This window comes from Diabrotica undecimpunctata, chromosome 3 (assembly GCF_040954645.1).
Source record: "Diabrotica undecimpunctata isolate CICGRU chromosome 3, icDiaUnde3, whole genome shotgun sequence".
Lineage (NCBI taxonomy): Eukaryota > Metazoa > Arthropoda > Insecta > Coleoptera > Chrysomelidae > Diabrotica > Diabrotica undecimpunctata.
The window spans coordinates 136438091-136463182 of NC_092805.1; the positions used below are offsets into that span (position 1 = coordinate 136438091).

Sequence of the window (25092 nt, forward strand, 5' to 3'; positions counted from 1 at the left end):
AAAACAAAAATAAAAATGTAAGAACAATAGTGCTAAAGACAAACAGAATAGTCCACTTTTTGAAGGAAAGATCACTATTTTTTCTTTCTGTAAAAAAGTGAAAGAAGAAGTTATTTATTCACGACTCACCTGACAGACTTATCCGAGAAAGCACTACATGTGATTCGTTCTGTGGTCAGAAACAGAATGCCCGCGCTCTTTTCCAAGACCCGAACATACTGCCGTCGAAACTAACCCACAGCCTGAATCGTACGATTAAACCCGACCAATAGAAAAAAGTTTCAGATTGTTTTTACATCATCATCATCATCAATTAGCCTATATTTGTCCACTGCTGAACGTAGGCCTCCCGTACGACTCCCGGTCTTACATCATCTTTCAAGAATCGACTTGATCAAATCAAAGTATTTTTTAGTGATTTGTGTAGATCTATTGTTTTCTATTTTTTATTTTCCTTTAAAAAATATACGCAAATAATCCTCTTTTAGAGTTCTATCTTTTTGTTACTATTATATGTACTCTAATTGAGTAGAACAATCCAGTTTTGATCCGATTTTTTACTTGACCTTGGTAGTATCTCTGGTTTTATTATTCTTATATTTTTGTATCCGTTTAACTGTTTTTAGTGTATAGGTATTTTTTTATATATTTATTTCCCGTTACACTTCTGATATTTTCGTTCCTTATTCTCTACATGTAATTAGTTCTACAAATGGTTGAGAATATTTAAAAAGCTGAACTAAATCTCCCTCTGAGAGTGCTAGATCTGCCACTGTAGAGCATATACACAATGACTTGTCATATTACAAGGTTGAACGTTGAGGAATTCCGAGTTTTTTCAGTCATTCTGTGTCAGAATTTTTATTTAAAAGTGCTCTGCAAGTACTCTTCAATAATTACACTCACCACCTATTTAAATTCATGTTATTAATCAGTACGCAAAAATGAACGTAATTATCAGACAAATATGGAAGTGTATTGTTAGGTGTTGGCAGTAGCAGCATTGGTTAAAAATAGCATACCGCTATCCTAGCAACAACCTGTCGTGGGTATTTTAAAATTATAAATTTGTATAAGAACGACCACAAGGTACTTTCAAAGGAAAATGTGAAACATCTTATTGTTGGGTGCTAAATAACTGCAACTTATTTTTATTTATATTCATTATGTGTCGTTTAAGTCTTGTTAGACTCAACAATAAGCTACGCTATATTTTCATTAGTGCTGTATCAGACAACAGTGTTGCTTCAAGGTGATCTTAGAAGAGAATTCAATCAAAAAATGGACAAGTAAAGACAGGCAGTTAAAAGAAAAGTTTTAAAACTTAGTAGGCCAACAACGCGATTGGTAAACGAAATTGGTTCTACCCAATTCAAAGACGAAATAATGGGGCAAATTTACAAAGCTACCTTTTCAAATATTAAAAATAAAAACTAGTTTTATAACCATATCTAAACTTGTAACAAAAATATTTTTGCCTACCCGATGGGGTATTATTATAAGGGGTAGAAAATTGGGGACATAAATTATGGGGTTTGAAATAGGGCAAGCAAAATAAATCGATACTTGTGCGAACGGCACTTAGGGTTTGTTAGGAGAGCTGGGGTCGTAGATAAGTAAATGGCAAGGGGATTGGATTGTGGTAACTAAAAAAATGAAACAAAGGGGTACTTACATGAATCTCTTGGGACAAACAAAACAAAAGGAAACACCTCTAGTAATTTAAAAAGGACGCCACTTCGAGGTGCCAAATTATAACTATTACAACAGCTAGTTGTAACTATTGAAATAATTATTAAAAATGAAAAACATATCTTTATACATGAAACTCAAAAAAGGGGTTAGTTAAAAAAATAAACAAAATGGTTAGAAAAAAAATTAAACATTTATTGTGTCTCACCACAAACAGTTACAAAAATAAATGACACAAATTACTATAGAGATAGTTACAGAGTACAAAAATAACAAAGAAAAAACTTATGTGTCCTAGCCGTTTACAACTCTAGGACTTAGATATACTAGAAAACCTTACAAAGAAATTGTTACTGCAATAAAGGTTAACCTTTTTTAAAAACAAAACAAATGAATTAATATCAAATATGATTAGATAGTACAATATTAGTTATTACAAATTCTTTTTGTTATAAAAGCAAATTATTATTATTAAAAAAATGTTTGTCTTTACTTTAAATTTTAACACAAAAAAGTTACCTGGATTACATTGGAGTTTTACACAAAACTTTTCTGGGGGCAGAAACCAAACTTCCCTGTAACTCAAACTCTGTACCACACGAACAAATTCAACTCCACTGTGATAGGACAAGACAAAATTGAGATTGGAAATTGGGCATGAAACACAAACTTTGGAACTCTGCTTCTTAAAAAGACTGGAAAATTGTGGGTATATTTCAAATCCTCACTTTAACTGTAACTATTAAATAAACAATTAACTGCCATTAAACTTATTTTCCATGAAAAGGGGCAAAAACAGAAAACTTTACAAATTCTAAGAATAAATTTGGATCCACACCTAAGCTGACTGTCTCTTACAGCGACCCAAGTGAGAATGACGAAATTATCTTTAAAATTCATTCACATAATTTGGAATAACAGAACACTTGACGGAAATATTTATTTAAAACGCAGAATATGAAACGCAAAAGGACGTGCACATCTGTAAAACATAAACAAACTCTAAAAATGTGTTTATATTACTCGGCGACGCTAAGATGAATTGGAAGAATTCCGTGTTTTAATACGTACGAATGGGAAATGAAATACACTAAGATTATTTTTTGATATTTAACAAATACGAGGAGATTTCAATACATATCCAAAGGATTTTCAAATGCTACAAATTAGTCAACGATAAAGAACAACGTAACCAATAAAATAATTGCGAAGTTGCCCGATGCATTTAAAACTGCGAAACATTTAGAATGGAAAATGAAGAAATAAGGAGAGATTAGAATAATAAACAGCAGAAAAATACCGATAGAAAAGTGGTTTCACAGATAATGGACAAAATATCAGAAGTGATAACTTCTTCTTAGGGTGCATGTCCGTTCCGAACGTTGGCGATCATTCTGGCTGTGATGACTTTGTTGGATGCTATACGGAATAGCTGTGTTGAGGTCTTTCTATACCATGCTCTCAGGTTAGCAAGCCAGGATATTCTTCTTCGTCCTAGTGAAGTGCTAACAGTGGAGATAAAAATTGTTTGTTAGGCAAAACTAGGTAAATACGCAAAAGTCCTATTAAAAAAACACAATATGAGAAATTATATAAATTTTTTGTATTGTAAAAAAATCTGGAGTAGTTGCAGAAAGACAAAATATATAGTAGAAATAGAAGTGGAGGTAAAACTTGTAACTGCAAGAAAACAAACAATAAAATATTACAAAATTAAATTAAATTAAGAAATATTACAACTTTTTGTAAGAGTGTAGCATTTTTTGTTCCATTCTGTATAAGGTTTTAATTCACGTATTTCAAATATTCGAAAGGGAGTATTTTATAACCATTCGAATTGCAGCTAAGAATCTTCGAACGAGAATAACCAATGTTTATTTACACAGCCTAAATTGCCTTGTGTAAATCGCGTCATTCTTTTTAAATCGCAAATTTATCATATATTTCTATTTATCAAGACAGCTATTTGTCATTTTTCTATCTTTCTTAAACCAATCCTCCAACGTATAAGATTCCGTGTTTTCCTTGTCATCCAAAGAAAAAATAAAGTGGACTTCCTCTTTTCTTTTTTATTTCTTTCAGTTTTTGTTCATTTTCTTTCAGTTAGTATGAGTCCCCTTTTTTCTTTCCTTCTGACATCAGTATGCCCTATAATTCGAGATCTCACGACCCACGTCCCCACGTCGTTATGTCTATCTTCAATTCCAAGACAATACTTCTCCTTGGGTTAATGTTTTCATTACAAAAAGTAATACCCAACTTCTGTGCCTCCTTTTTTCCGCTCCAGGTATAATTTACGTTACCAGAGCACAAAGTCTTTATCATTTGGATATGCACAGAGAAGGAAATATAAAGAATATTGATAAAAAATCTCGAACAATTTGATGAACCTCAATGAAGGAACGATTATAACAGTCTCCAAAGTGGTGACATTTTCACAAGTCCGGACTCCCAACTAATTCTAGTTGACGTTCTCTGACCAGAAACGGGCCACGTCCATTGCTGCATCACTGCCAACCATAAGTCGTTCAGAGATATCTTGGGCATGACAGAAGATGCTCCATATTTGTTGTTCTCCACATTTGCACATTTCGTCATTATTAGTTAGCAGCTTCCACATTATTTTCTTAGTCCTTAATTGACCTATGCCAGTTTTAATAATGTTTAATGTCCTTCAAGTCTTCAAATGGAGACTACTATCGGGCGGCCTCTTGTCTTAGGATGGCGGATCGGCTGATACACAACGCAGGAAGCTCTTTCTGGATGCCTCGAATGTTGTACGTTGAACGGGTTCCGTGTTGTACAGTGGGTGGCGTTCATCGAAGGTTTGTTTAAACTTCTCTTTATGTTCAGCAGCTACTCTGCGTTCTTTGGATGATGATAAACCTGCCGCCTCATATAGGAAGTTGAATGGGGCAGATTTCATAAATCCAGTTACCATCCGACATATCTCATTTAGATCAACTTGTTTTGTGTGGAAAGTAGAGCCCTAAAACTACTAATTACCAATAAGCAAACTGTTGGTCTTCGTTGAGGCCACATGACTTATTAGAGATTAATGAAGAAAAAAACAGAGTTTGTTACAAAGGTCGTATGACCGCATGCCAGAGATTAAAGTATCTTGCCAGAACTAAGAATATGAAGAAGAGAAGGAAATGAAACAAGATACTTAAAATTCTCCTAAGTAGGTATCAAATTGGAAAAGTTTCAGTATCATTATTTTTCCAGCCGTTATCAACTTTTATTACAACTTCTACTACGTTATCTTTCATTTATCAATGTTATTTTTCTCTACCTCTATCCGCAACAGCTAACTTTATTAAAATATGAAAAAACCGAACAATAACAAGGAATACACTAAGCTCAGGTTGGTCAATGTCCTTATTTTTTCCATTACTACATACGCAGTTGAAACATGCACACATAAAAAAATCGATAGGAATAAGATCGAAGCCTTCGAAATCTGGGTCTATAGAAGAATTCTACGCGTGTTCTGGACAGAAGATAGAACCAACTGTCAATTCTGGAAGAGCTTCATATAAAAGATAGGCTATTAAAAAAAGTAAAACCAGCATACCTAATTTATTTCGGTCACATAACTAGAAGAACGTGAACCATTTAACTATTAGCAGTAGAAGAAAAGGTAGAAGGCAGAAGACTAAGAGAAAGATCTCCAAATAGGGAGACCAAATGAAAATTCTGGTGGGAAAATCAATACATAAAGCCGTCCATATGGCACAACATCGCAAACAATGGAGGCAGCAAGCAAAATAATATGTAGAGTTCACCACGCGCTGACAAAAGCTCAAGGAATGAGGAGGATGACCGTAATTTGAATCCGTCATCTAGTTCTTTCTCCTTTGTCTCTTGCATACAAGCAATTTGTAAACTACTTCTTTTATGTGCATCTACAAGCTCCGTATTCTTACCTGTACGACTTCTAGGACTCTATCCAGATTTTCTGACCTAACGGTATTCAGTCTGAAATAGTTCTCACAAGGAAATCTGAACAGAGGCTCTATTTGCTTCCGGAACACTTTCCTTCAGAAGGTGCCATTTTTATTTTTCCTCAGTTTTTTCTTTTCAGGGGTCGCTGTTCCTTACTCTTCGTCGCCACTCATTTCTGCTCATCGGGTTTTCTTCACCTAAACCTTTATCTGTTAAGTCCTCTGCCAAACAGTGCTTCCATCTTCTCTGCGGCTTTCCTCTACCTCTTCTTCCATCAGCTTCTAACAGCTTTCTCCTTCGTCCCACAAAGTTTTCATCTATATGTCTGACATGACCAAACCATTGCAGTATTTGCCCTTGAATGTTTTTTGAGACTGTAGTCATCCCGACTGTTTTCCTAATCAAATTGTTTCTGATCATATCCCTTCTAGTTTTACCCAATATCCACCGTAACATTTTCATTTTAGCTACCTCCATCTTCTTTTCCTGGATCTTCTTTACAGGCCACACTTTACCGCCGTATACCAACGTAGGTCTCACCACACTCTTGTATATCTTTCTTTTCAGCTTTTCCCCGATTTTTCAATCACAAAGTACCCCACTCATTTGCTTCCAGTTAAACCATCCAGCCTATATCCTGTGGTTAATTTTTCGATCTAGTGTCCCATTTTTCGTTATGTAGGAGCCAAGATATTTAAATTCTCCTACTCTTCCTATCTTTTCTCCAAGCAATTCTGCGTCTCCAACCATTCCTCTTCCTCACAACCACATATACTCCGTTTTCTACCTGATAACCTGAAATCCTCCCTCTTTAAGAGCCCTTCTTCAACACTCCAATTTCTTCTCCAACTTTTCTTTGTTTTCCTCTACTAACACGATATCATCAAAAAAAACATTATTTCAATTCTTGTTACATTGCAGAAGGTCTTTTTATTATTAAAATATAACCACATATACTCCGTTTTCGACCTGCTAACCTTAAGTCCTTCCTCTTCAATAGCCCTTCTCCAACACTCCAATTTCTCCTCCAACTTTTCTTTGTTTCCTCTACTAACACGATATCATGAGAAAAGAGCATTATTTCAATTTTTGTTACATTGCAGAAGGTCTTTTTATTATTAAAATGTAACCACATATACTCCGTTTTCGACCTGCTAACCTTCAATCCTTCCTCTTCAATAGCCCTTCTCCAATACTCCAATTTCTTCTCCAACTTTTCTTTGTTTCCTCTACTAAGACGATATCATGAGAAAAGAGCATTATTTCAATTTTTGTTACATTTCAGAAGGTCTTTTTATTATTAAAATGGCCTTAAAAGATTTTCTGACATTTGATGCCTGAGTGCCCTTTCTAATAGCATCAAGTCCTGCACTATTTGGCCAACACACTGTCAAAGTAATCAAATATATTTGATAGATATTCTATCTACAGACATGCAGCTTAAATTTCTGTAAATGTGAGAGAGAAATAATTACTATTTAAATGGGAATAAGCCACGATTAAAGGTTAAATTAATTTTATTGACGTTTCAATTTCCACTTCGGAAATCGTTCTCAAAAAACAAACACTAATGTTTGTATTTTGAGAACGATTTCCGAAGTGGAAATTGAAACGTCAATAAAATTAATTTAACCTTTAATTATTGTGGCTTATTCCCATTTAAATAGTAATTACTTTAACATGCGACAAGAAAATAGCTTCAGAACAATAGAGAGAGAAATAGTTTCAGGATTTATTTTTTCTCTTAATATTATTTTTCAGTATATACATAATATCTGTTTTGCTTGTTATATTAAAATGGTTGTTTTTATTCTAATCTCCTTTCCAGTTCTTGTCTGAGCTTTCTTTATATTATCTCAATATATAATTAAAGTCAAATTTATAACTAACTTTTCAACTATTTAGAAAGAATATTCAGGATATTTACTATAATCAGAAGACGAATCTTAGCAGTTTTTTAAGTGTTTTTTTAGTAACTAGAAAAACCGCAGCAACTTTACTCACTTAATTAGGTATACGACCGAAAATAATTGTACTCGTTAAGAAAAGAGAGTTTTAGTGTCCAGCGGTAAAAAGATGTTATTCATTACATAAAGTATCCTGTTACCATAAAAGTACCGTAGGAAAGTTGTAAATATCATACGGAAGAGATAAATTCATCAAAAAAATGAAAAAAAAAAACAAATCCGAAAAAAGTATCGGCACTTCCGGAACAAATTTATTCAAAACTTCTGTGTATTCCATACAACTTACATAACAATAAAGAATTTAATGTCTATGTTTTAAAATCATTATTATTAATAAAACATTTTCAAAACAATTTTTGCTAGTTGAAATTTTACAATTTTAAGTTTTAGTTATGAAATTATAGAAAAAACAAACTTATGTCAATTTAACGGGCTCTATTTATATTTTGAACCTAATATTAAAATACAGTGAATTGCCGTCAAAATAGTTATTTATGAACCAAGGGTGTTATTAAGATGATTACGCCCGGAGAGCAACATAATCCGGTCATAGGTCCTCTGGCCCGAGGGATGGATGTTGCTCGATGGGCGTAATTATCCGGTAACACCAGTGGTACATACATACATAACATTTGCTTTTTTTCTTATACAACAGGGCGTTATAGGTCATAACGACCGTTTATTATGCCCTAGGATCTAACAGGTGTGTTTATGGTAACCGTATCCAATCTAAATAAACAAATAATATGCTAGTAAAAAATAAATTTATTGTTCTAACTAAGCTGCATTCTTAAGGTTATTATAGGATATAAGCTTATCACGTAACTGTTTCCATTTAGTTACGTGATAAGCTTATATCGTCAGCTTAGTTAGAACAATAAATTTATTTTTTACTAGCATATTATTTTTTTATTTAGGTTGGATACGGATTGGCATCCGATCCTTAGCCATATTCCTCCGACTATTCTACGAAGACAAAAGGCCTTGATAACGGAGTATTCGAAAGTAAATAGCAACTTGCAACTACCAATCCATGAAGACATCCCGAGTTTAGTAGCAAACCGACTCCCATCCAGAAAACCACTCATAAGAACAGCCCAACAGCTAACAACAGATGATTTCAATGTTACCTCCAGATGGGGCACGCTGTGGACTGAGGAAGTCCCACCCAAAGTATCCAACCTTATTGAAAAGTCCAAAAGCATGATGGCTTCGACCAGCCACGAAACAGATGGAAGAGCCTAAACCGAATTAGAACGGGACATGCAGTATGCGCACACAACCTACATAAATGGGGAAAACAGCCTACCTCCAGCTGCGACTGTGGAGCTCCAGATCAAACCATCCAACACATAGTGGAGACATGTGAATTGAGGGCATATCGAGGGGACCCAAAAGACTTTTTCAAAACTACGCCTGTAAGCCTTGAATGGATAGCTCAACTTGACTTTAAGATATAACCATATTTGTTTGTATTATCTTGTATTTTATCTGTATTTTGTCTATGTTCGTTTTTATATAATTTTATGTTTTTATTTTTGAATTATGTACTTACGTTTTTTACAATTATTACTGTATTTACTCCATGTATTGAGCCATACGCTAAATAAATAGCTTAGCACGTCTTACATAGAAGTTAAAATGATAAAACTGAGGGCTGTGGCTGCACAATATTATTGGCTACATCATGAACGTTGTAAGTTGACGTATATCTGAAGAAATGCATTTCTTTGGTAAATATACTTAAATTGTGTAATAAATATCTGATAATAAAGTAAGAACCTAACTCAGAAATAAAGTTTATTTATTTCTGTAAGTTAGGTATTTACCATACTACTCACTGTCAAACGAACTTCGATACTTGATGGGATTCTTTGGCTGTATTATGATATGCAGTGTGGGCGGCTAACATTACGATCGTGTAATTCAGTCTTGGATACGGTATAATATGATTATTTCATAATAACTTCTGATTTTTGGAATTATGCGTTCTAGGGCGTAAGATCGGAACCTCTAATAATAATAATATATAGCTAATTACATTAATTATAGCGGAATATTATAACATTTAGAAAACTTTGAGAACCACACATGGTCTATTCCCTATTTTTTAAAATTAAGGATTTGTGGTACTGGAAGGGAGCGGGAGCATTTGGAATAACAATCGATACGTTTCCATCGACCCAGCATTTTTACAAAATTCCTTGAATATTGCCAAATATATTGGACTTTTTTAAGTGGCCAACCTTGCATAGTTGTATTGTATAGTTGTATAGAGGACTTACATTATGGTGTCAATTGTTATAATGCTGATTATAAGCAATAAACATTTCGATGCAAAGGACTTTTCTCAGTCTAAATTTTGCAACTGCCTTTAATTATCCGCAAAAAATACATAATTATAAGGAATGAACAGACGTTACCGACCACAAGCCTTTTTGTGAAACGAATAATTATCATAATAAAGCTCTCTCGACATAACAGGTACGGGCAGCGCAGATAATTAGCTTTTCCAACTCCCTGTATACTGTATTTAGCGGGATTATTTCGACTTGCATTCATTCGGATGGCTTAATTGTTATGCAAGATGTTAAGGTCGAGACAACAATAATGATTGCACTTTTTATTTTGCGTGTTCTTAACGTTATCTACCTGTGTACACGACGAAACGAGTTTTGAACGGTAGAACAACCAAGGACCGCAGATCTTTTAAAAAGTATATAACAACGGTGAAAATGATAGGTATGACTCTTAAGAGGAAAGAACATCCTATGACCAATAAAACTACTAAAATTTAAATAATAGTTTCATCTATATAGTCAATACAAATTTTCTACCTGATATATTCATTTTGATCTAAGCAATTTTTTAAGATAAGGTTGATTTGACAGGGGACATTCACTTTACAAGACTTCAAATTGGATTAGATATATCGAATGGATTAAAAACGCTTTAGTTTGTGTCTGGCGAGTGATTTACTTCAGTAGTGAAGTGAATAGTTATCAGTGCAGTAGTGTCTGGGGGCTCGGGAGACTGAGACCTCGTAAGCCTTGAAGAAGACATCAGAGAAGATGTTGAAAGCTCGGCGCAATGGAAATCAACGCGGAAGACTGGTGAGTTTAATATTAATTTTTATTTTATTTTTTTTTATAACAGTATTAATCTTAGCAAAGAACATCTTAACAAAAAACATCAATAGAAACAGACATACTAACATATATAGAACAAAAAAGACTAAAGTGGTATAAACATGTAAGAAGAACTAGCGACAGCAGATGAATAAAAAGAATAACCGAATGGAACCCCATAGGAAGGAGGAAAAAAGGACAACCCCGAAAATCGTGGAGGAACGAAGTAGACGATGCCATCAGTAAGAGAGGCCTAAACGATGAGGAATGGGACAACAGAGAGCGATGGAAACGGTTGAACGAGGGAAGGCAGTGAATACTCTAGAATCTCTGAATATATCTATTAATCTTAGCTCTAGGTTATATATATATATATATATATATATATATATATATATATATATATATATATATATATATACAGTGTATCAGTAAAGTATGGAATAAAGTATGAAATAAAGATTGAAAAGAAATTTCGAAAGTGGTACGGTTGAAAATGTACGCAAATCAGGTCGTCCCTCTGTAAATTATGTTACAACATTAGATGTCCTACTTACTTTTAAAGAAGATGCGCACACTTCTGTTCCTAAGGTTAGTAGTGATCTCGATGTTTGCAAAACAACGGTACACAAAGTACGTAAAAGTAAGTAAAGTAAGTAAAATGCACGGTTGTACAGGAATTAAACGAGGATGATCCAGATAAAAGAATACAATTTTGCGAAATAATGATGGATAACAGCCACCGAAACCCTCTCTTGGTTCAAAATATTATTTTTTCTGATGAGGCTACATTCAAATTAAATGGCGAGATCAACTGTCACAATTGTAGATACTGGGCAAAAGAAAACTCCAATTGGATGCGGGAACATCATACACTATACCAGCAAAAGGTAAACGTATGTGCTGGCATTGTAAGAAATAAAATCATTGGACCCTACTATTTCGAAGGTAAGTTAAACAAGCCAGCATACCTTCAGTTTTTAAGTGGGTACCTCGTACCTACTTTAGTTAATTTATTCCCCAGTACAATTAATCTTGGAGGTTTTGATAAAAGTTTATGGTTTCAACAGGATGGTGCGCCTCCGCATTATGCTTTAGATGTTCGAAGGTACCTAAACGAAATTTTTCCGAGCAGGTGGATTGGAAGACGTGGACATATTGATTGACCAGCGAGGTCGCCAGACCTCAATCCATTGGATCATTTTATGTGGGGTCAAATATAACAAGGGCTACAATTCGAACATTAAGTCATGTATTAATTACTGGATTACTTTCAAGTTATTTGTTTTAATTTATTTATAATTTATTAATATTATAAATCAATAAAAATTAATTTTCTAAACGCATATCTTTCAAATTATATCCGTTATACCCCCAGTATTATACTTTTTTGGAATCAGCTCATTTTTATCGATCTTAAAATGTCCTAATATACAGAGTGTTACATTTAAAAAAGAGCCGATGACGTCATCACTGTAATGTGTATCACCTTGTATAATGAAATTTTATTGTAAAATGTAGAACAATAAATTTAAAAATCGATGTTTTTTGAATTTTTTCAAAAAGGCTTTTCATTTAGGAAATATCGAATTTATTCCATACTTTACGGACACACTGTATATATATATATTATGAATCTCAAATTTTAAAGAAATTGGATGTATTACATTTTATTGCAAAATACAATTTTTGTATTTTGCAATAAAATGTATGACTTTCAGTAATCGGTCACTATCGGATTTCCATTTTTAGAATCTAATCTTAGAAACTAGCATGAAATTTCGGTTTTGAGTGTTGAAATGATATGCTGAATGAAGTGATATGCCTAAGAAACGCTGAATTTAAACTTTCACATTACAAACGATTTAAAATGTTTAAAAGTACTTCTTTTCGATTACACAAGTACGTTTTCTGAAACTGCGTAACTTTAGCTACAAATTCCACCCAATACCGTCTTTGTGGAGGCATTTCCCGAGACGTGTGGAAGTTTGTAATGTGAATGTTCAAAATCAATTTTTTAATGAAAACATTTTTTCTACGGCGTACAGATTCTTGGTCAATCAATTTTTTCCCCTGCGTGGGGTGGTTTTAGGGGAAGCCGGGGGGTAGGAGTGGTAAACTTCTTTCGTGGGCATATTTATTGCTATCCCAAAATTGACATTCTCAGCAAATTTCAGCTTGTTAGTATGATTTTTAGTGTCAAGTCTCTGATGACTGGACTAAGAATGCTATGGCAAATTAATGTTCATAATAAGTAGGTGTTAAATTTAGTTGTCCATACTCTATTATAATCTGAATAGTCAATTATCCCTGAATCCGCCCCTTGAGTTAATAATACATGAACCCGTCCCGTATGTTGTTATCATGGTCGTTTGCAGTCCGGGCTCAGGTCATTGCCTAATTACTTACACTAATCGGGATGCAGGAATTCAAACCTAATCTAAATAGATGCCAGCAGCGCTAGCGGCCGATGGAAATGAAGCGTATTAAATTTCTTTTCATGTTCACTCTACTAGTACTACTGGCCATTGTACTGCGAATGCTTTTCTTGTGTGTGCTCTTTAATATAACGATGTATTTTTTTTAAATAGGCAAGAAATAAATGTGATAATTATAGAGGCATGAAGCGTTACAGCTACAGTAGGAAGAATCTACGGTAGACATTATAAGGAACAAAATAAAAGATAAATAGAAAATTGATAGGTTCATACCGAGTTTATTCTATATGTATACCTTTTATTAGTATAGCGTGCTGATACGAGATATTCAAGATCAATTTCCTATATAAACTATATTAAATATCAATGACTTGACCTATCAATTTTGGAAAAACAAAAAATCACCTCTATTATGCGTAGGTTTTCGTAATACAGCTCACTGCAGATTCATAAAACCACAAGTGATAAAAATTTTGATATATATCAAAATCAAACAAAACTGATAATTTCACAATATTCTACATCAAAATAAAATCAAAAAATAATTAAAATATTATAAAAAAAAGTAACCTAACCGTGTACACTGATGCATCCAAAAAATAAGAAGAGACAGATTGTGCAATATTTATTCCCCAAGCACAAATCGAAAAAAAGTATCAAATAAATAAGGAAAGCTCAATTATTACAGAAGAAACATATGACGTATTAAAACGATTGGAATATCTATAATCACAAAATAAGATTATTATATTATTTTCTGATTCAATGTCGGTTTCTAAACAGTATTGAAAACCCAGTAAATCTAAATTCCGAAATAGTTTACCCATATATTAAAAAAATCCAAATGCTCCTGGGCCAACTTACTGAAAAAAACTGCTGCATACAAATCAGCTGGGTGAAAGCCCACATAAGTATAGAATTTAATGAACACATGGATAAACTTGCAAAAGATAGTATAGAAACAGGAGAAATAGAAACTGATGAAATTGTTTATCAGACTACATACAAATATGACGTAGAAGATACAACTGTGAACTATATCAGTTATACACCGATCCATATATTGTGAAATTCCTTAAAGTGCAGAGACGTAGATGGGATGGACAAATTGCTAGGATGTCAGATCACAAATACACGAAGAAATTAACATTTTCAAAACCAGAGGGCAAAATAAGTAGAGGACAACCACGAAGGAAATGGATTGATGATGTGGAAGAAGACCTACAGATTCTAAGTATCTGAAAATGGAAGGAAGTTGCCAGGAATAGACAGGAGGGCGACTTCTTTGTGAGCAGACCAAGATCCACAACAGATTGTCGAGCCACTTATGATGATGATTTAACTAACACTAAACTATTTATTTTTCTGCTAGGTAAATGAAGGTTTACGTATAGTGCGTGTATTTTTACACAAATCTTGAGAAAATGAAGTCTGGTGCGAATGAAAACTATCCTACTTGAAGATCGAGTACGAAGTCTGAGATTAAAGTAACTACCAATTGGATAAGACGGTTATGTCTGACCTTATCGAAGGCTTTGTTGTAATCTAAGAAACAAATATATACTGGCTGATTAACATCCATGCACCTTTGCATAAGTACATTCACAGCGAACAGGGCTTCTCTCGTTCCCAGTGCATTTCTAAATCCAAATTGTGTGTCACTTATGTCCTGCTCAAGTTTGTTGTGTATTCTCCGGTGTATAATTTTTAAAAATATTTTGATCGTATGACTCATTAAACTTATTATTCAGTCATCTTGGCATTCTTTTGCATTTGAGAAAACAATGGAAGAAAAACCTAATTACCCAATATTAATTTTAATTGAATGCTATGGAAATTGTAAGAGGGAGATAAATGGAAACATGTGGGCAGGAGATCAAGTAGAACCAAAAGAAGATGAAGCAGACGACTGTATGATATATCTAAACATAAGTAAAAATAGGTTATTTATGTTTATCTTTAAATAAACATTTTAACTTTGAAAACGGCTTCTAACCTGAAGCCGAAAAATTAAATAAAGTAAATGTAGAATGATTTTTTTTTTATTTTCATTACCTATATGTATATTTAATTTTTTTATTTCACTCTTCTTTACATTAGTTTTTAAATATTTAGTTTAACTCAACCGTTTCATTACATTTATGAAAAAACAATATTTTTATGATCACACTTGAAAATATTGTATTGTAGTTATATCATCGCTGTTAATATTCATAAATAATGAAACTGTTCAATACAGGAGCAGTAATTGTGTGTGTTCGTAAATTTCCATCGATTTTTCAATGGGTTTGTATTCTATAGGGAAAACTAGTCGTCGAACGGTACTTTGCAATAACTCAAACAGTTTAATCTGTAATGCAACGATATCATTATATTGATATTGATTACAATAAACTACACTGTTAAAATTTCAGGGAAAAAATTAATTTATGTACATGAAAAGTATTTATGGAAATGGCGGTTATTTATTGAATAATATACGATATTATAAGCGAATATGCACATTATACAGGTATATATGCCAATATCCGAAGTAACACAAGATATAGTAGTAGAAGAAAGATACCACCTGATATGTGAAACCATCTCCAACATTCCTGAGAAAAGACCAATAATGATAATAGAAGATTGGAACACAGAAATACGAAAGACGAAAATAGATGATCACTTGAAAGGAATGCTCCTTCAATTCGGTATCGATAAGAATTTTATTATAATAAATACAATATTTAAACATAATTTGCGAAGATTAGCAACATAAACTTCACCTGGAGGAATATCAAAAACGATCTAAATTAAATTCTTGTCACTAAACAATGAAGGAGCTAAGTAATCAATGTGAATACAAAACCAGCTACAGATTGTGGTTCCAACGACGTGAAAATCACGCCCTTGTATTCTTCTGACTCTTTCTAGACGATGTAGTAACCGAAAGTCAAAAGAAAACCGAGAACAACTAATTAACGTCAATTCAAGTCAAAAGCAAGTTGAGATCTAAAAAAATCTATGGTTAACAGTGTCCATAGGATAAATCTTATCGACGATAAATTACCTTCATAAGGTTGTCGACGATTTGTATTTATTATTTTCGTTTGCAGTGGTAGCAATAATATTCTATCTGAGAATAGAACTACTTTTTTTACAGCTTTGTCACTGCTACCCCATTTCTGTGTTTTGAATTTGTCGTTTCCTACTTAGTGAACAATGTAATCTTCTATAGTTACTTTATCTGGTCACCTTAGTTGACTTATTCCAAGGATACTTATCTCTATCTGCTTCATTTTATCAATGGTTTTATGAATCTTTTCTGCTCAAAGGACCGTCTCAAATGAAGCTATGTATGTCATTGGAGACATGATACCGATCGGCTTGTTGTGCAAAGAGCGAGCGAGCATGTATGCGAGGAGGATGGATGGAAATATAGATGTGGAAGAGGGTCCACGAAGGAGGTCCGGGTTATTCCTGGTCTGAGGCTGTGTGGAAATGTAAGTTCAGAAAGTTCAGTTTGTGGAAAGTTTCCGACCGGACATGGTAGTTCTGGCACGTTCACAAATAGGTTAGGCAAATCTACCTCGGTGGACTGTACTGTTTACGGGATGCCGGACGCTTCCGCTCATCTTTTTAACTGCCAGTTGTGTATATACTTGGTGTTCTAACATTCTATTTGTCTTTTTGTGTAAAATTTTATTCACTAGATTAATTGAATAACCGTTGTTTATAGCTATTTGTTGAATTATTTTTAATTCTTTATTAAATGATGTTAAAGTTAATGGTAACGATATTAAACGATTAATGTAACTGTAGAATGCTGCCATTTTATGTTGAATAGGATGATGTGAGTCAGCTGGTATAACTGTACCAGTATGAGTTGGCTTCCGCTCATCTTTTTAACTGCCAGAGGTAAGCAAATTAGAGGGAAGAGGAGAATGGGTTTCAAGCCGAATGCAAGACACACTGTAAACATATTGATGAGAGGAGAGAGAGAATGGGGAGAAGTATACTGTCTGATATCTGAAGTGATAGAAAAGAAAGAGCAGGATGCCAGAGGAGGAAATTAAACCATGGATCTGGAGTCTCTCTGTTTCTTTTTTCTCGAGAGCCAAAAACCGGTAAGTACTAAAATTAGTTTGTGACCCAAGGAAATATTTTCGATCTTTTGTTTTCCTTTGGTAATAGGCAGTTCTTAAACTATTTTTTTATTTATAGTGATAGGTATGGTTAGTTGTAAATTTTAGTTAATATAATATACTTATTCTTCTTTTAATGTGACGGTTAATATATGAATTTTAGTTTTTTATTGAGTGGTAAGACCAATATTCTGGAATTATGGTTAAGGTTTTAGCCGAAACACAGTAAATCCGGCACTACTTTGGGGTCTTCTCGCCTAATATCATACGCGGCTCGAAGATGCCAGGGTACCTTGCTCTGTGACATTAGATGTCTAAAAAAGATTTCCCCGCTGCCTGACAGAATTCAATGAATTCCTTTTTAGGTGTAAATCGGTATAGTTGTTAAAACCAACATTGCAATAACATAATTTGTTGCTACTGATCAGACACATTTTTCAATATTTTAGCATTCGTCTTCGTTTTTTCATTAATCTTTCGGCTTCTCTTTTTTCCATTAATTTATGATATTTACCATAATAATAAATTTTACGTTATAAAAGTCACAACACGATCGATTTTTTTAACCTGAGTATATTTGATTCATTATATAAACAGAAAATAATATACTGATAGGTAACCAAAAAAAAATGTAATACTGTGAATATGGTTATTTATTTGGATCAAAAGAATTTCTTTGTAAGTTGTAACTACAAAATATATATGTATCTTAGACTTCTTGCTCTCAGAAATAGACGAGACAGTGTACATCAAGTACGAGATGATTTAGTTACAGCTACAGGAAGGGTTATCTGAAGAAGAACAGTTAATCAAAGATTACTTGGAATGGGACTGAGAACTTACCGTTCGCTTTTGGTGTTACCTTTGACACCGCAACATAAGACTTGACGCTAAGAATGGTGCAGAGCTCGGCAAAACTGAAATGGTCAATGAAATTTTGTCTGCTTTAGTGATGAATCTGGTTATGTTTGGGGGCTCTGATGGGCGCATAAAGGTAAGGCGTTTTCTCAGGTGAGAGACGAAACATAAACTTATCTGTTGAACGTCATACAGCAAGAAAAACAAGCATTATGGTATGAGGTAATATATGTTTGGGAAGCAAATCACCACTAGTTCTAGATATATTCAAGAACTTATATTGCCCGTAAAACCATGGAGTTCGTACAAGAATCTGGTATAAAGTCTTTTGAGTGGCTATCAAGATCAGCTGATCTGTCACCTATCGAAACGTAAATTGATTGCCACGTTTTCCAGCAAACTTAAAAGATCTGTGGCATACCATAAGAAGAATCTGGATAAGCAACTGATTGTATAGAAAATCAAGGAGGACCCAGTTATTAGTTTTTTGACGAAAATGACGTTGCAAATTTATTTATAATGTTATCCAATAATAAGAATATTATAATGTATACTGCCATAAATAAATATTTAAAAAAATATTTGTCCTTCTAGCTGATGCGATTGTTTTGGCCATCAGTATATTTATCGGTGATGTTTAGAATCGACGTTAAACTTTAGGTCTGCATTCACTTAATGATATACAATAAAACTATATTCAGATGAGCAGTCTACGATCAAACTTGAGTATGATACCATAAGAAGATTATATCCAACGTCTTAAAGAAACAATGGAAAAACGTTCAGAAAATGTAATTCAAGAAAAATATGTCTGTAAAACAATTATCGAAATAGTAGTAAATGATGTTTTTTTTTGAGAGAACTTTGAAATGGTATAAAAAAAATGATATTGACATGAAATTGACTTTATTGGAACGATAATCTTTTGGCATTTTAATTTAAATATGATTTCTAGCTTATGACGGTCATGGCTGGCTCTGACGTAGTCTAATCTTGATCATTTTTGCTCATTTTTGCCAATATTTGCTCGGCGAATGTTGTCCTCTATGTGGTCAATCGTTTTATGCTTATAGGCGTAGACCATCACCTTCACATATCCCTACATAAAATAGTCAAGCAGTGTTAAATCGCATGATCTTAGAGGCCAATTCAAACGCGGTCCAAAACGTGAAACTATGCGGTTACCAAACATTTCCTTTAATAAATTAATTGTGGCACGAGCTGTGTAACATGTTGCGCCGTTTTATTGAAACAATAGCTCCTGCGTATCATGGTTGTTCAATTGCGAAAGGAAAAAGGCAGTAATCATGACTCTATAGTGGTCATTATTGACTGTAACGTTCTGACCAACATCGTTTTTGGAGACGTACGGTCCAATGATTTTACCAGACCATGAAGAATACCAAACAGTCAGATTTTCTGGATGTAATGGTTTCTCAACATACATTTGAAGATTATCTTAACTCCAAATAGGGCAGTTTTGTTTGTTGTCGTAGCCATTTAACCAAAAGTGAGCTTTATCTCTAAACAATCGGAAATCGAAATCAACGGCAATCTTGTTTTGGACCCACTCACCGAATCTAAGAATTGCTATGCCTTGCTAGGTGATGATATACCTTTAATTCTTACATAAGTTGGATTTTGTAAATCGCAAAGCAGGGTTTTTACGCAAAATCTTCCATAAAGTGGATAGATACGTATCCAACTATTGTGCACGATGGCAGAGAGACTGATTCGGGTCTTCCTGTATGCTATGCTTTACAGCAGTAACAGCTTCTTCTGTACGCACTGTACGACTTGTATGTCGATGCTTATAATCATTTAGAGTAAAGGTGGTGCAAAAACGTTCGTTCCATTTTTAATTAAATTACTTGCTTTGATGTTGGACATAAAATGGAAGTAGTGCGCGATAAGTTTTTCGAACAGAACCACAATTTTCAAAATAAATTTGTACAATTTGGAAGCGTTGTTCAAGCGTCAGTCTATTCATGCTAAAATGCCACCTGCAGCTGTCAAAATGGCCGACAGTTAAAAAAGTATTACCAACTTTTATTTCTATACCTCTAAAAAACCCCTTTACTTTGATATCGAGTTAACATACCATATTATCATAAAAACATTAAAACGAAAAATATACGAAAACGAAAAATATAAACAGTGGGGATCGAACGCGAAATCAAAAAAAAACTTGGCAGATGTACCAGATTTTGGTAGAAAAATGTCAGAACTTGATAAAGAAAATCGATGAATCTTTATTCCAAGAAAATGCTTAAACGTAATAACTTTTATTTAATCGGCAAATTTTCCTATAAAACCATAATAAGAAGAAGAGGTTGGTTAATGTTTTTAAAGTGTAGCAATATATCCAATAGCAATTATTAAACATGAGTCTACTAGCATTATCGGTGGGTTTGTTGATATTTATTTCATTACTGCCGCATTGAATTTATCCATAGATTGTATAATTTTACACGTATCCGAGGAATTTATTAATTATAGTTTGATTTTATTATCAACTGGATCTTATTAAGATCAGTGAACCATCGAGTAGGATTTAGACAACCGCATCTCAATCTATGTCGATGACGAAACAAGAAGAACATCGACGATTTATGCGACTGTTTACCCAAACATTCTAGAGCGAGAACAAGAAGAGGCAGCCTGGAGGTGCGGAATCGATAAATTTTATAGGTCAAAACTTTCAAGCTGGTCAAGGACACCGTGGAAAGTACGGATAGACGAATAAGCAAACGGAAAATTTGCATTTATATAGTGGTCGGAAAGTCGATCGTCTTTTTACGCGATTACAGCTGATTGTATTAGCAGTTAAAATGTTTGCTCGGAATGTATAATTTGAAAATTTATTATTACGTATAAGGACAAAATAAACAAAAACTTAAGTAAACGAGATTTCTTGACATATTGAAGCAGGATTACATAACTGTGGAAATTACTGTTATTACATAACTGGGGAGCTTCAAAATATTTAGCAGTCAGGGAAACGTTAAATTACTCTACCTAAGTATATTTTTAAGCAGAATATCATTATAGACCAGGGAAATAATGTTTTTTCTTTACACTGACCAGGACAGGCAAACGACAGTTATTTTGAGTAATATGGACCTCTGTAACAAAAACCCATACAGTATGATGCAAAAGTATGGAATAAATTCATTATTTCAGAAACAGACGACTTTAAAAAAAATTCTTAAAACACGTCAATTTTAATTTTTGAATGACCATCAACTGATATATATGTGTTGGACATTACGTCATGGGTGTCGGTGTAATGACGTAATCGACGACTTTTTTAATACAAACCGTGGCCACGCGACAGCTCATTTGAAAGGTCTCCTTATCGTCTTTGCAACGATGTAATCACTTGAATATTTATTTTTACAGGGTTCACCAAAATTATGAACTTTGTTAAGTAACATGGAATTACAATAACTATTCATTCACTGAACTAAAATACACCAAGGAACGCCACTGGAAATAAAACAAAATAGTGATTTTTGCTGGTTCCGAAAAAAAAACATTGATAACAAACAATGCTACATTATAATCTGAAATTAATTATTGTAGTAAGTATTCCAAGTTATTCTTCAAAAATATTTAAATCAATATTCTCATTGACTCGTCTTTATTTGTCGATGATCTGTGAATCTGTCAAATAATAGACGTCAAATTTTTACTCTTCAGTTTTTTGCCGACATTAGTAACAGCATTTACAAAAATGAAACTACCAGAAACAGAACGAATCTAGATTATAATCATGATTGGTTATGAAGATAAAGTGAGGACTTAAGCAGAAGTTTGTAATTTATTTAATGCTAAATACCCTAATCGCAAACCAATTATTCAATCAACAGTAAGTAAAGTTTAAAAAAAATTATAGAAACGGCTATGTTGAAAATCTTCTTAGTAGTGGTAGAAAATTAATATCCGAAGTCTAGAAACTGGTCGCACTAGATAATAATGTCCACCAATCAACTGTTGTAAGAGTGCTAAAAAAGGAGAAGTGACATCCATACAAAGTACATCTGGGCCAGGAGCTATTATAAGATGACTTTGGTAGAAGAATTGAATTCTGCGAAACCGTTATGGAAAAATGTAACAGAGATCAGGGTTTCAGACAAAAGGTACTTTTTTCTGATGAAGCGTCTTTTATGAGACAAGACAAATTGATACTGGGCAAGTGAAAATCCACATTAGATGGAAGAGTATAGGACACAATATCCGAAAAGGGTGAATGTTTGGGCCGACATTATAAACAATCAAATTGTAGGGCCATATTTTTTTTGAGGAAAACTTAACTACTTCTCGTTATCTAGAATTTCTACAGGATTATCTGTTGCCATATCTGAATCAGCTATTTTCAAATATAAATGATTCGTGGTACTCACATGATGGGGTTCCCACACACTACGGCTTTGAAGTACGAAATTACCGAAATAACGTTTTCCCAGGTAGGTAGATAGGTAGAAGGGGGTCCATCAAATGGCCACCAAGGTCTCCAGATTTGACTTCGTTTGACTTTTTTGTGGGGAAATTTAAAGAGCAGAGTATATCAAAATCGACCGAATAATGTAGAAGATTTGAAGGAGCGCATCAGAACGGAAATTGCATAAATAACACCTTAAGTCATCTAAAATGCTAGGAAAAAATTTATTCCTCATCTTTCACATTGAATTATTGCTTAAAGTCGTCAATTTTAACATTTATTGTAATTTAATTGTATTTAAGTAAACATTTATTACAAGTTAATTGTATATAAACCAACAGTTTTGGTTAACCCTGTAGACATAAATATTCAAATGATTATATCGCTGCAAAGGCGATAAGGAAACCTTTCAAATGAGCTGTCCCGTGACCTCGGTTTGTATTTAAAAAAATCCTCGATTATGTCATTACGCCGACACTGATGACGTAATGTCCAATACATATAGCAGTTGATGGCCATTCAAAAATTAAAACTAACGTGTTTTAAGATTTTTTTTAAAGTTGTCTGTTTCTGAAATAATGAATTTATTCCATACATTTGCATCATACTGTATGTTTGCTGCAGTCGATTTTTTGGACTTAATTAGTTATTAACAAATTAAGGCAAAAAAACGGTACATTTTCACTTTTTTTGTCTATCAACTAAAAGTGAAGAATTCTAAACAAATTTAAGAGTAATTATCTTATAAGTTCTATAAAATTCTTTAAAATAGCTTTTTTAAATGTTTTTATCCTTATTTGTTGCTTAGAAAGTTGCAAAATAAGTAAGAAATTTCGGATTTTTATAGAACGTTAATAACATTTTTAAAAGTGAACTTAGAATATATATAAGGGAGCAACTTCGTTCCAAATTGACCTAGGACAACGTTTTCTTTTTTTTTAATTTGTAGAAAAATATAAGCTTTCCAAATATGAAAAAATAATTTTCCTGCAGGCAATTAAAAGGTTAAAAACTTGTAATTGTTTATAAGCAAAAAATCGAAATGTCTTTGAAAACTGATTTTGCAATATATAAAATCATTTTTGTTAATTTTTTTATAATAATGTTGATAGAATAATTCTTTTTCTGTCATAAGCTATCTGTAGAATTACTGTAACTTTATCATTTTCTGACTTATATTGTTGCAAAAAAAATTAATTTGGGATAAACAAATAAAATAACTTTTAAACAATTTTAAGCACTATGAGAAAACTAACAGCAGCTTTGTTTATAACAATTAAGAGATCCTATTAGCGTTATTTGCTTTTTAATCGTCCAGAAAGCTTCAAAATTCGGTCTTCAAAATCGGCTGGCTTTGAAACTCTGTGGAACCGTGGAGGGGGATGGAGCTGTTAACTGGATATCTGTTTCTTGTTGGATTTTGACGTTTATTTTTTTAATTTGTATGTACTTTTTGCGTGTATTACGACTATGTATTATTTAAACAAATAAATTTTTAAACAAACCATCTAATTTGTTTAAACATTTTTTTTATTTTTTATTGCTTTTAGTATTATGAGGTAATTTTTTTTGTAAAACAAATATTTATGATAAGTATATATAATTCTTTAATAAAAAAAATCTCTAATAATAATTTGAGATCTTTATGAATAAAAAAATTTTCTCAATGCAAATTTTTTTAAACAAATTATAAAAAAAATGTTTTTTTTGCTTCTTTTTTAATAATTTTAGTTGTTTTAAAATGAAAGTTATTCTTGTGTTTTTTTCGTTAAGTATTTGGTTTAAACGAAAAATGTAAGTAAACAATTCAAAATGCCGAAAAAAGGCGATTTTTTAACGTTTTTGGAGGCCATTTTACAATTGGTTGTACATCTAGTTTAAAAAGCAAAAAATATGAGGTGAACGCGTATGTCCATTAATTTCAAGATTTTTATTTAATTACAACTAAGACTTTTCGCTATAAATATAGCAAAGTGTTTGTTACTGAATCGTAAGTTTTCTTTTTCTTCTTTCTTTTTTTTCTTTCTAAAAATTATTTTAAAACAAAACCAATAGCGTGTATGGACTCCTTTAACTCGCCGAACTTGTGCACAACGTCCAAGTATGTTTTCAATTACATTTCGAATAGTTTCTTCTAGTCTAGTATCCCAAATATCTTCAATGTAATTTAAATCTGGACACCTCGCTGGCCACTCCATAACTTGAATATTTTGAGTGATTAAATAATTTTCCACTATCCTGACCACGTACGGAATCGCATTACCTTGCTGAAGTATAAATTTTGAATTCATATTTTCAGTAAATGAGACAATACGTGGTTCAAGAACTTTATTAGTGTACCGCTCTGCCGTCATCGCCCCTCGCGAATAAGTACTAGGTCAGAGCGGCCATTTATAGGTATACCACCCAAAACTATAATTGAACCTCCTAAAAGCCTGAGTTTCTTGAATTGTGGAATACAAAAAGCGCTTGCTAGGTTTTCCCCAGATC

The 25092-nt window shown here is 33.1% G+C and overlaps 2 protein-coding genes across 5 annotated transcripts in view; both read right to left on the reverse strand.

The window, feature by feature from the left end:
• The window catches only part of LOC140437463 (uncharacterized), a 519890-nt gene that overhangs the window by 176502 nt on the left and 318296 nt on the right, over positions 1 to 25092 (reverse strand). The gene's annotated exons all lie outside the window — the stretch shown is intronic.
• On the reverse strand, positions 5776 to 6102 carry LOC140436062 (uncharacterized). Its single transcript, XM_072524771.1, has one exon. It carries the CDS (start codon positions 6100 to 6102, stop codon positions 5776 to 5778), a length of 327 nt encoding a protein of 108 aa, XP_072380872.1.

Excerpts from the sequence above, each read along its gene's own strand:
- LOC140436062 (XM_072524771.1), bottom strand. The coding sequence starts at position 6,102 with ATGAAAATGTTACGGTGGATATTGGGTAAAACTAGAAGGGATATGATC.